General features: G+C 40.3%; 1 protein-coding gene across 5 annotated transcripts in view; it reads right to left on the reverse strand.

Annotated features, from left to right (window-relative positions):
• exd3 (exonuclease 3'-5' domain containing 3) overlaps positions 1–13097 on the reverse strand; it is a 46514-nt gene that overhangs the window by 25042 nt on the left and 8375 nt on the right. For all 5 annotated transcript variants that reach the window (XM_061802271.1, XM_061802273.1, XM_061802270.1 and 2 more), the window contains exons 8-19: positions 12962–13068; positions 12804–12877; positions 12469–12507; positions 12203–12369; positions 11103–11250; positions 10833–11031; positions 10641–10750; positions 7720–7903; positions 7428–7606; positions 6385–6609; positions 5851–5904; positions 5626–5757 (exon numbers count right to left, since the gene is read on the reverse strand). In XM_061802271.1, the coding sequence (XP_061658255.1) occupies positions 5626–5757; positions 5851–5904; positions 6385–6609; positions 7428–7606; positions 7720–7903; positions 10641–10750; positions 10833–11031; positions 11103–11250; positions 12203–12369; positions 12469–12507; positions 12804–12877; positions 12962–13068 (1618 nt within the window). The remainder of the gene's footprint in view (positions 1–5625; positions 5758–5850; positions 5905–6384; positions 6610–7427; positions 7607–7719; positions 7904–10640; positions 10751–10832; positions 11032–11102; positions 11251–12202; positions 12370–12468; positions 12508–12803; positions 12878–12961; positions 13069–13097) is intronic.

The raw sequence follows: 13097 nt of genomic DNA on the forward strand, positions 1-13097 counted from the left end.
AGGACCGCTTATTGTGGTTAGGGTCACAGGGGCATGGAGTCCGTTGTCACAATTAACAGCTGCAATTTTAGTCTCGCTTAATCTCTTGATTTTTATTCACTTTCACTGGTTCCCTTTTGCTTTTCCCCTCAGTCATCATCTCTGTTCTCACTTCTCACCCCTCCCTCCCCTTTTCCTCTTGCTAACCCCACCATAGGTCTGACCCCTCCCTTGCGTGGTGTGGCGGTTCCTGTTGCTCTTGTTTTCACTTCCCCAGCAGTCTGGCGCGTGGGAACCAACGTCGCTGCTTCAGCAGCAGCACCGTCTATGACTGACTCCAATTCCTGTGTGTGTGTTTATGTGTGTAAAAGGTACTGAGGTGTGTGCGTGTGTGATGGTGCCAGGAAGCTTGTGAGTTTGGAATTTTGTGTGTGTTTGCATCTCACGCTATATGTGATATGTGTTTGCTGGGTCATCATCTATCGCACAGGCGATCTGTGCAATCTCAACATGTCTATAAAAGGCTAGCATGGGACATCTGATGGCACTGAACATCTCAACAGAAGTTTTGTGTGTGCGTGTTTGGAAGGCAAAGTATTAGCGCACATGTGGCAAATTAGTGGTAAGAATAGGATATAGCTGAATAAGGGGAGTGTAATGAAGTGTAAAGTACTGCTAACTCCACCCAGGGACAAAACCTTGTGCAAAAATAAGAAAAAAGATTTCATTCAAGGATAAAGGACTATGCCACGTAATGTGATCTTTGTAGAAATAATAAACAGTGTATGACTGACAATGATAAAGTACAAGTACAGGTACAAGTTGACTATCAAATTATTGATCATGAGAATTTACATCACATGATCAAACTTCTCAAACTGACCCAAAATGGGCAGAGGTTTAATGTTTTTTTTGTTGTTTATTGTCAGGGTTAGGGTTTGTTAGGGTTAGTATATCTGTCTTTCCTTGCTTCTCCTTCCACATGACATTGAAGCAGCAATGTGTGCTCATGACACGAGAAGTCCAGGGAAACAAAAGGCTAAGGAACAAACTGATGCAGTCCTTTCCAATCAGATAACAAGGGAGCTAACTTTGTCTGGGTGGGCTACTCTCTCCAGTAAACTTTGATTAATTTAGCATTAGATTTAGTATTCCCAATTGAGTTTTAATAGTACTTTTAAAGAAATACATTACTGCTTGTAGGTTTTTACAGTTAGAATAAATAGTCAATTTCTACCATACTGTTATTGCCATACATGACAGTCCGTACCACGGTCAAAACGACAGTCTGACAAAATGGGAACTTCAACTCGAGTACAAGGCAGCAACAGTTTTGAAAAATCAGATGATGGGATTGGGAGGAAGTGAGTTTTTGGGGAGAAAAAAAAAACTTTGGGGGAAATGTTTTTGTGTGGAATCTTCTATTGAAAATGTGGTCAAATTATGCCTTCAAATTAGACAGACTCATTTCTTATGTTACTCAGGGAATCCAGAATGGCTGACAATAGTTAACAAGATCTACCAATTACTCTTGACGGCTAAAATTCCATCCATTTTCTTTGCCACTTATCCTCACGAGGGTCGCGGGGAGTGCTGAAGCCTATCCCACCAGTCAATGGGCAGGAGGTAGGGTACACCCTGAACTGGTTCCCAGCCAATCGCAGGGCACTCACAGTCACACCTCGGGGCAATTTAGAGTGTCCAATTAATGTTGCATGTTTTTAGGATGTGGGAGGAAACCGGAGTGCCCGCGGAAAACCCATGCAGGCACGGGGAGAACATGCAAACTCCACATAGGCGGGTCTGGGATTGAACCCTGGACCTCAGAACTGTGAGACCAACCCTTTATAAGCTGATCCACCGTGCCGCCGGTTAAAATTCCAATGTTCAAAACTACCTTGATGGTCCTAACAGCATAATTTTCCCTAAAACCTCGAATTGTCTACCGCAAATAGAACATTATTGGTAAGAAGAGCCGTGAAGGCAGTAGAAGTCTCCTGCAGTCAAGTTTATTTGCATAGCCCTTGATCACAAGAGTCTTAAAGGGCTTCACAGTCGCACAGTGGACAAAGACTTATAATATCCCTTGATCAAACCCTGCAATCAGGAAAGAAAATCAATCAATAATCTTTTTTCCCCCTAAATTTATTTACGACGGGACATGCCGAAAGAATGTATGCATGTATGTTTGAATGCTCATTCTGGTTTTTTTTCTTTATCTTTTTTTCTTTTTTTGAAAATTTCAGTGACAGCAACTTCTTACGTTGCAACTTTGACCAATCAATATTGGTCACTCGTTGTTAAGATAATTTTTGTTTTGAGTGTTTTGAGGCATCTTTATCATCTCCAGACAGGGGGTGATCCAAGTTTGTCTAATGTTAGGGGCTTGAGAAAACAGCACCAAGTAGTGTATCTTGACTTTTTGGGTGTGTGTGTGTTTAGTGGTGGTGGTGTTGTGTGTGTGTGTGTTGGGGGGGGGGGGGGCACAGGAGCAAATGAGAACACCCAGGTTTAGGAACAGCTCTGTAAAGATACACCCTCCCAATCATCAGCACACATGCCAAACAAAGTACACAGTTATCAAAACAGCCACCCACAAAGATATTTATAGGTTAAATGGCATACATCAACTGGAAATGCATGGTGGCCAATGATCAGTATCGCCTTGGGCATCCTTCAATTGTATAACTTCAGAGAGATGCTGTATCACAAAGGTTTATCAGTCCAATCAAATGGCTGTAACGAATGGGGAAATTAAAATAATCACAAGTACTGTATTTCAGCCCCAGACCTCATATATACATACAGCATATACTATTTCAATATAATCCAGATAAAACTATGAACAGGTCATCGCAGCAGATCACAGATCGTGCCATGTAATTATTGTTGAACATGAAAGCTGTTCAGATTGTGCAAAAATGAGTTACACCAACAGAATTAATTGTAATTTGTATGCCTATAGATTTTAAACATTCCACTCATAGGCTATTGTTTTACTTCTACAGTATTTTATATTCAAATAGGTAAAAAAAAAAATCCTACAGCCCAAAACACAAAAATAAGAATGCTTTGCCCATTTACTGGATGCCCAACTTGGATGACAAAAGTGATTGATATGGACTGGTTCAAACGTTTTCATCCCGGAGGTGAAGGACTAGATTTTAAAGTGCTGCTGCTTATAGACAACGCTGGAGATCACCCTGATGATTTGTCATATGATTGTGTGCAAATAGAATTTCTGCTGCCAAACACTACATTGCTGATTCAGTCTATGGACCAGAGAGTGATCCACGCTTTCAAGGCCCTCTATATGCGCAACACCCTGCAACATCTTGTTAATGCTATGGACTCGGATCAAGATTTCATACTCAAGACCCACTGGCGTGAATACAGTGTTGCATCATGTCTTAAAAATAATCAGAGGCAAGAGATGAAAACTGAAACTTTAAATGTTTGCTGGAAGGGAATTTTGGCCAGAGGCAGTGCATAACCCTACCGGATGTTATACTGATGAAAAAAAAAAAAATGCCCAACAACTACAACATGTACTATAATACTTTTGCCATGCCATATTAACTTTATTTTACAGTCATTGTCATTTTGACTTACTGGGTATGTGCATATGCAGTTAGTACTGTAGTCATACAGTTGGTAAAAGAGTAGAGATGCACATAGCCTTCTCCCCCCCTACAGTGATAATCTCTGCGGAACAAGACGTCCGATGGACATGTCCGAGGAGCTGCACTAATATTCATGACTGTGACAACGGCAGAAATAAGTGAGAAAAAGCAGTGCAAGAATAATTCAAGTTATCTCGCCAGATGTTTGCTAGCAGCTAACTAGCGGCTAATGATCTCAGCCAACGATTTGATGGATGGATTTATGCATTTTAGGACACCAGGACATGAGTTCCGAATTGAAGACTTTGAATTGTCCCTACATGTGAATGTTTGTTTGTCCATATGTGCCCTTCAATTGGTTAGTGACCAGTTCAATGTGTACCCTGCAGCGCTCATCTAATGAAGATAAGTGGTATGGAATATGAATGGATGTATCATGTATTTAACTTAGAGGATTTTTTGCTGATGTTGAAAGTCCCATGTGCCACCGAGTGGACAGCTGGGAAAACGCAGTGTTGTGTAGCTCTTATCACTTTGTCAGTATTTAAATAAACAAAATGTGTGAACATCTTTCATACGTAAAATATGATGTCACCTTTTATTGAATTATAATTATCATTTTGATTTATTTATACATTCTGTACGTAGTGTTGTTGTACTATATAATTTGAAGCCTTCCTTGAGCGTTAGTTAAATAGAGTGCTATGTGTAGTTGACTCCTTGAATTCATATCAGGATGAGATAAGAGGTAAGTTTTTACATCAAGTGTTTTTACTTCTTAGTCTATGTTTTTTTTCCATCAATTCAATGTCTAAAAAGTAAGATCTAAATGGAATGCTTAAAAATTCAGATGTAAAAATAAAAAATAAAAAAATCAGTAAAAAAAATCTGTAATCTGTAAAAATCAGGTAAAAGACAATCGTTTTTTGCAAGATTCACAGACAGGCAGTCGTGAGGTTATGGTGAAACATGAAAATCTGGATGTGGCAGTTGAAACTGTAACAGAGAGCATGGTGACAAAAGATGACGAAAACAGTATTTTTAAGGAAATATTGTATTATTTGCGATTGACTGGAATTGTACTCCACCTCTCCCCCAATTATAGCTAGGAAAGGCTCCAGCACCCCTGCGATCCTAGTGAGGCTAAGTGGTACAAAAAATTGATGGATGAATACTGTTACAAAGATTTAGCTGTTGTTTTTTTTCCCAAATCATCTTCAATTACTTTAGGAGTGTTCGTGCAGGAACCTTTGTGTACCTTTCTGCAATTGTTTTTGAATCTAGGGATGGAAATTTTGCAATGTTTTTATTGGATTAATCAATTAAGCGAAAAATTATGGATTGATTTATTGATGATTGCAGTCCTGATATACTAGTAAACATCCAACTGTTCATGCAAAAGCTTTCAATTTTTCAAATTCCAATTTATACTCATGGAGTTGGTAAAGAATGCCTTATTTTGAACTGTACTTTTTCCTTGTTTTTTATTTTTTATGCCGGCGGAGCTGCAGCACCATTGAGACTTTGTGTGGTGTCTTTCTTCAAAGGAAATGCTCACTTTCTTTTTTTTAGCTCTCTTTCACAGCTGCACCACTGGGTTACAAATATTGGTATCTGTTGTGCCTCGGTTCTGCCACATGCCAGGGTTGTATTGACATCAGTGCAGAGCAGCTTGCACAATTACTGGCTATTAGTATTGATTGTCAAAACATGGACAGATGCAGTCTACTGAAGTATTATTATCGCGTTATTATCACCCAATAACAAGTTTAACACATATTTTGACTTCCCATTATAGCCATGAAACGACGAGACTGAGACAGCCAAGCATCACCTCCTTGGTAGCTCCACTGAGCTTCGACCAGGGAAGCGCATCCTATTTCAGCCTTGTCCTAAAGTCCCAAAGATTGATGCGCATTTGGGCCATTTTGGGTGGCTGAAAATTGGGTGCATCGCTATTTGACAATCACCCAAACGTTTATGTTAAAAACACTTAAAGGAACAGCATGAACTCCCTTCCTACCTGGCAGCGACTGAATATATCACAAGGAGATGGCCGGAAATTGAAGTGTCTGAGCACTCGGACAGCTTGGTCTCTGGCCTTTTCCGAGCAGTCCAGGGATAGACAGCGGCCCACGCCCACGTGAGACCTCAACTGTGATGATACAAACACATCCACCAGTGTATCCAGGTAAACAATGAGCATTTGCAGATAAAATTTCAATTTAATTTAGCAGTTAGTTCTTACAGTCTGGTATGGTTGTCCACATGTGAGTATAACACGGTGCTCTGCTTGTGCTAACTGGACAAAAGAACACAGGATTAAACAATCAGGAATGGCTTTTTTGCTCAACCATGTTAACATCGCAAGGTATTCAGTTGTGGTTATTGTACATCTTACATGTATTATACACTAGGTCTTGGGCTCTAGAATATTTTTAGATCTATTATTCCAGAAAAAAGTTTTTTTCCCCCTGATTGAGTGGTATCATAGGCCAAATTAATGGTAGAAATTTTTCATCTTGTTTATTTGCCAGGTTTACACGACATAAAAATGAGTCAAAATGTTTTATAATCACTCTATGCTCACGTCTGTTTAAAAGGGGCATATTGTCGAGTTCATCCCAAAGGATTCTGATGTGGTTTAGGTCTGGTCTCTTTGCTTCTTTCATACCAAAGGCATCCAATAATGTTATTTCAAGAAACTTGATACAGCCCAACCTAATTATTTTCAAATTAACCCTTTAGATACATTTAATTGCAACATTTTCAACTAACATACCTTTGCAGCTACTATGTGATCATCATTATTTTCCAGCATGACCACATTGACTCCCAAACAGCGCAAGTACCTCCCGAGGCCTTGCAACATATTGTCACACACGACCCGCAACTGCTGGGGGGCAAGAGGAGCAGGAGGGGAGTCTTCAGGGGGCTTCTTGCCACACAGGAGGCTATTCTCAGTATCAGAGCAAGGGGGACTGACCCATTGAGCCCCCTGACATTCCTAAATGGACAGAGACAATAATGCGATACTTAAGTGATCCCCACAGGGGGATTTTCTTTCACTTGCAGAAGAGAGCTGGGAGGTCAAAGCACAGGGTGAGCTATACAACTACCACCCCCAGTGCTGCTAGAGTGTCTTGGTCAAACATGCATTGTTCCCACCCACAGGTTTGATGCCCCAACCCAGATTCCTTACTTGGGATCTTTTTGTCACTTATTAACTCAGTACTAATAATAGTAAGCAATAATAGTAATAATAACAAGAATTGGGAGATTATTCATTACAACTGTTTTCTTCTGGGTTTTCATGTTTCCACTAAAATTGTTTATGTGCAAATTCCTGGCTATGGGATAAAATCACGTTGATCAAAACATGAATTCAAAAAAATAACATTTCAAAAATGTAATTATGGTCTCAACTGGTGGGCTGTGATCCAAAAGTGGGTCACAGACTCTCTGTGGATGGGTCACAGAGAGTCCCCCCACAAAAAATTCAGGTGCATCTATTGAAACTTGGGATAAGGTGTAAACATCTATTCATGCCTTTTCAATGGCGTTTGTCCTCATTCGGGTCGTGAGTGAATTCAAGCCCAATTGTGTTGATGATTACAATGTTGCAGAAAGTCTGTGTCTGCTGGGGTCACATAAGAGATCAGATGAAAAACCCCGTCCGAGAAGGCTACAGATTATCCCTCCAAATATATTGGGGATTTTCATATGCACTGTAATACAGAGTGAATGAAAGCATTACGACTGGAGTTGTGCTACATATTAATGGGAAGGTGTTGAATAAATTGCGGTTATGAAAAAAAGCCTTACCGTAAGCTCCTTGCTGCTGATGTGTTTCCTCATCTTGCTTTTTGTGTCCTTCTGTTTTGCATCTCCATTCTTCCCTGGTTGTCTTAAAGAGATGGAGTGCAGATCACTTGGAAGCCCAAATTTAGTCGGGTTAGTGGAGAGCACAGAGTATACATCCAACAAACAGTAAGCATCCGTCACTGGAATAGAGACAAGAGGTGAATTCAATTGTGAGAAAATTATTTAGGGAGTATGATAATAATCAGTGATAATCTACTGTGACAATTGGGTGTTACGTAGTAGAGTAACTCACCGGCATATCTGATTTGGCTGACACGCAGCGGCCGCTTCTCCCAGTTGGACATTTGCTCGCTCTTGTCAAGGGCCTTTCCCAGGACCTGTTGCACTAGCAGACTGAGGCCTTTCTCACTAGAGTCCTCTCCAACCACCACCTCCCTTGGACCACACTGAGCGCTTTTCACCTTACCACACTGGATCTGAGCAATACATTGTTACAATGTAATGACTATTACTGTATAATAGAGCATCTATATAGATGCATAGTTTAAGTCCTGCCCTACATATGTATGTGTTGGTGAAGAGCTTCCACACATAGCAACTCAAAAGTACAAATCCTGTCTTGGTGCTAGCTGATCAGAAGCAGAATACGGGGGTTTTTCCTTCCTTATGATGTACACAGAATTTTGTTTTTGGACTTGTTAAATTTTCATTGTTGTGGTCATTATCACCGCGCTGCTCATCATGGAAATCCTTTCAACTCTTGTAGTATTTTTTTTATTCATTCGAATTTGCCAGACTCAGACATTTTTGGTTAATGACTCTGTACCAGGGCGCTCAATGTGTCGATCGTGAGGCAGTTTTGGTTGATCACGTGACAGCATGCCCCAAAAAAAAAGACGCTAGGTCGCGTGCCCAACAGTAGTGGCAGTGAATAAAAGTGAGTCTTACCTTTGTTAAAAATAATGACCACTCCCCTCAGTGAAACACTTGGAATAAGATTATACAGTATTGTGCAAAGGATGCTTTCACGGCCTTGAGTGTCTGATCCATTGCAAGCCTCAGCCCACAACACACAGAGCTTCAGTGAAGCCCACTTCAGTCAGTTGGGTGAGTGAAACAATAAAATACATTGATGGCAACATTGAGACAACTATCCATCCATCCATCCATCTTCTTTGCTGCTTATCCTCACAAAGGTCGCGGGGAGAGCTGGAGCCTATCCCAGCTGTCAACGTGCAAGAGGGGGGGTACACCCTGAACTGGTTTCCAGCCAATTGCAGGGCACATATAGACAAACAGCCACACTCACAATCACATGTACGGGAAATTTAAAGTGTCTAATTAATGTTGCATGCTTTTGGGATGTGGGAGGAAACCGGAGTACCCAGAGAAAACCCACACTGGCACGGGGAGAACATGTAAACTCCACACAGGCAGGACCGGGATTGAATCCGGGTCCTCAGAGCTGTGAGGCCAGCTGACCCACCGTGCTGCCTTGAGACAACTAATAAGGTAAAATGTTGGTTGCACTTGTGGACTGATGGTTTTCCGCATTTATTTGTCTTAAAAAATTTCTAAGAGCCGATGACAGAGAAAAAGAGCTTAACATTGAGCCAAAACGTCACCGTAGGAACTTCACCTCAAAATGAATAGGGACAAAATTCACAAATGTTTTCTCACAGTATCACAACTACTCATCTGGGGCTTTATCAGTAGATAAGGAAAGGAATCGATGCTTTTTACCATTTAGTTCCATCCATGAGTTAAAAAAAAAAAAAAAATCACCAGTGACGTGAATTTACTTTTCATGCAAAATTCTGTGCTCCGATGTGTACTGTTTAAATAAAAGGCTATAAACTTAAAACGGGAAGTTAAAACTTGCACATATGAAACATTTGACAGGATAAAACAGTGCCAAATAATGATTTTGAACAATGCTATATTTAACGTTGAGCTAAAATATTAATCATTAAATATTAAGTCAATTGGGTTAGTTCCACACACATTGTGTTATATGTCATAGGTTTGATATTAATACTAATCATAAAGAACCCTGAGACAAATGTTCAGTTTAATCTATGCTGCAGGCTGCTCAGAAAATAGATGTTCATAATTTAGACACCCTTCATTTAAACCAAGCAAACCTTTTTGACTTAGCCCCCTAAAAGAATCAGAATTGAGAATCGTTTGGAACCAGAATTGAAATAGGGAAACGGAATGGCTCAAATTCAAACTATGCCCAACCCCAATTACAGCAGGTTGTAACAATATATTGAGGGAGTGCAAGAAATAGATATAAACAGAGATTGTGTGTGTGTGTGTGTGTGTGTGTGAGAGAGAGAGAGAGAGAGCGAGAGAGAGAGAGAGAGAAAGAGAGAGAGAGCGAGAGAGAGAGAGAGAGAGAAGAATAGACCACACAAAATACAACACAATTTGTACAAAGAAAAATCTGCAATACAGCAGGAACACGAAGCAACAACCATCATTAAATGGAGAATTGCTGTATTGGTACTCCATAATGAGAAGTTTAAAGAACTTGTCATGTTCTCATTAACAGCTGACGGTGACAGAACGTATTGTTTTAGGGCTGGAACATGTTTCCAGACATGCAAATTGACAATTTTTTTTTTTGGCTTTTGTGATCACTCCACTCAGAACAAAGCTATGTCATATTCTTAGGGTGAAATGGAATTTTCACTCAGTGATTTTGTAGGTGTAAAAATTTGCAAGCCTTTTTATAGTTCTGCACCCTTTGACCTTGGTTGCTCCACTTGAATTATCCATCCATCCATTCATCCATCCATCCATTTTCTTAGCCGCATATTCTCACGAGGATCACAGCAGTCCTGGAACCTATCCCAACTGTCAACGGGCAGGAGGTGGGTTACACCGTGAACTGGTTGCCAGCCAATCGCAGGGCACATAGAGACAAACAGCTACACTCACAATCACACGTAGGGGAAATTTAGAGTCTCCAATTAATGTCGCATGTTTTTGGAATGTGGGAGGAAACAGGAGTTCCCGGAGAAAACCCACACAGGCACGGGAAAAACATGCAAACTTCACACAGGCGGGGCTGGGATCGAAACCTCGACCTCAGAACTGTGAAGCCAACACTTAACTACTGATCCACCACGCTGCCCCACTAGAACTAAATTGTAGCAAATATTATACACATCACATCAACAATTACATACACGACATTAATATTACCTTTTGGTGTATGTTAAGAAGATCAAGCATTCCCTCCATTTTCAATGGCTCCTCCACAAATTGAGGCCAGGTGGACCTGAGACACTTGAGATCTCCCGCCATGCCATAACCTGAGGAAGACACACAGTTCTACAAATATCAGCAATTATATCTCAACTGAAACCATTTTTACTGTCTAGGTTTGTTGCTTACCTACTTTAAGGACATTACGTTCACAGAAAAAACTTCTAATGAATATAATGGTCTCTGGATGCTGACAAAATCCATTTGCACACAGGTCTAATAGGAAAACAGTGTCAAAGGTAGCGAGCTGTATCAGGGCAACTTGCTGAATCGAGGTACAACCAAATGTGGGCTGCCACTCCATATCAACTCCGACTACGCCACCCTCCTGAAAACAGAAAAGGTACATCATTTATCCCAAATTATTTTTTATTTTCACTCTGTGACTTTTGTCTTCACCTTCAGGAGTGTGTCGCGACAACATTGCAGAGCTTCCAGGGAGTCCACATGCTGAACTTTGTCTTTGGTGAGAGGTACCTGGTAGAACTTCTGACAATGAGCTTCAGATGGCATCCAGTCTTCACTGTGTGTGGGATTGCCTTCATGTCTAAGTAGATGACAGACATGGATTCTCAAAAGTGGGCTAAAATATTGTCATTTTGCCATTTCTTTCACGTTCAAATACGCTAAACACTTTTCATTGCTACTTCATTGCTCGACTTTGCATTGCATAGCTAGAAAAAGACCCACTGAATACTTTGAGATTGGTGTGTCAACACATTTCTCCATGTTGTGTAAAAAGAAAGAAAAAAGAAAGTTGATTCATCCGGATTGTGAGAAAATGGGGATGTGGTAAACCAACCAGAGTAAAACTATTCCTCTTTTTACAAAATTGTTTTCGTATGTGCTCACTGCTCACCACAATTTGCATAAGTGATATAGTAGAACCTCACAAATGAACATTTCCCATTGAGCTTGATCATATTTGGAATCATTTGTTTAAAAATCCAAACACCATTCAATGTTAACTAATTGTACAGACAATCTACACCAATGTAAGATTTTTTTCAATATTATACAGACATAAGCAGAGCTTTAAACAGAAACTGACACATTATGTATTAAACGAAAGCAACCAATAATAGAATATAAAGCATAAAACATAAAATAATAACTTTAGATCACAAGTAATGTAGGCTTTAATAAGATGACATTTGAGAGCAAGGAACAGCATGGATTGGTCCCCAGCCAATCGCAGGGCACAACAGCATATGCAAACATTCACACTCACATTCAAACCTATGGAATATTTAGTCTTCAATCAAGCTTACATGCATGTTTTTCGAAAAAGGGATGCCAAAAGACCCAGAGAAAACCTACATAAGCAGAGGTGAACATGCAAACTCCACACAGCAGACCCTGAGCCTATGCTCGAAGGAGCATTTGAGATTTGAGTCCAATTCATGCCAAATAGCTCGGTCGAATTGCAAATTTTACAAGCATTAGTACATTCAACTTTAGAGGTTCCGCTACGTTAACGAACATTTTTGCTGACTCACTGTAGCTCAGGTGATAAACTTTGCTGGGCATCCCAGACCTCCCAGGGGAGTCTGTGCCTGGGAAGGCTGTATCTCAGTGACCACTGAGCAGCTTTTTCAAGTTCACAGTACTTTCGCAACATCTCCACCAACTGGATCTGGACCTCAAGGTCATCTGCCACTACCGTCTGGATGTTTATGACACACACAAAACAGTCTCTTGTGGAAAGAATACTGGTACACATTGCTTCTTTGAAAACGATCATAAACTTAAAGATAGCAAATACCTGCACATGGTCACTAAAATTCTCATCTGTCATGCTTTTCTAAAAAGAGAACAGCAGGTGAAACAGTCTTTAATTTTCTAGTTGCAGATATAAAATCAGTAACTAATAATATATTATCCCCTAAGAATTACAGCCAAAATAAAGTTGTCTTTTCAAACAGCACTATACAGCAAATTGAAATTCAACTCGTTACTGTACCGCAAACTAAAATAAAACGTACCTCAAACAAGGAGAAAAAAAATATCGGTGACTGCCCTGCCACTACTGTTCTCTTATACTGATAAGAAAAAAATGGTTTATGCAAACAAAGTAAAGGTGATTAGAGTATCACTCACCTCTAAAAATCTCTTGAACATGAGGAACCGAAGTGAGTCCAGTCTCCTCTTGTACAAGGCATTGCGACATAGCGCTGCGTCAACAAGAACAAGGTGGTCTGGTGAATACATAAAGAACAGTATGCGCCTACCTGAGCAACACGTACACAGCCACACACCTTGGTCAATGTTGAATTTCCCTGCAAGTCGAAAGACATGTTTGGTCAGTATTTTGGGCTGGATGTGAGCCAGGCTGTGTTTCGATCTGGAGAGGTTAGGAAACCGCCTGAGGAAACACACACATTTGTACATTTG

The sequence above is a fragment of the Syngnathoides biaculeatus genome, chromosome 17 (assembly GCF_019802595.1).
Source record: "Syngnathoides biaculeatus isolate LvHL_M chromosome 17, ASM1980259v1, whole genome shotgun sequence".
Classification (NCBI taxonomy): Eukaryota; Metazoa; Chordata; class Actinopteri; order Syngnathiformes; family Syngnathidae; genus Syngnathoides; species Syngnathoides biaculeatus.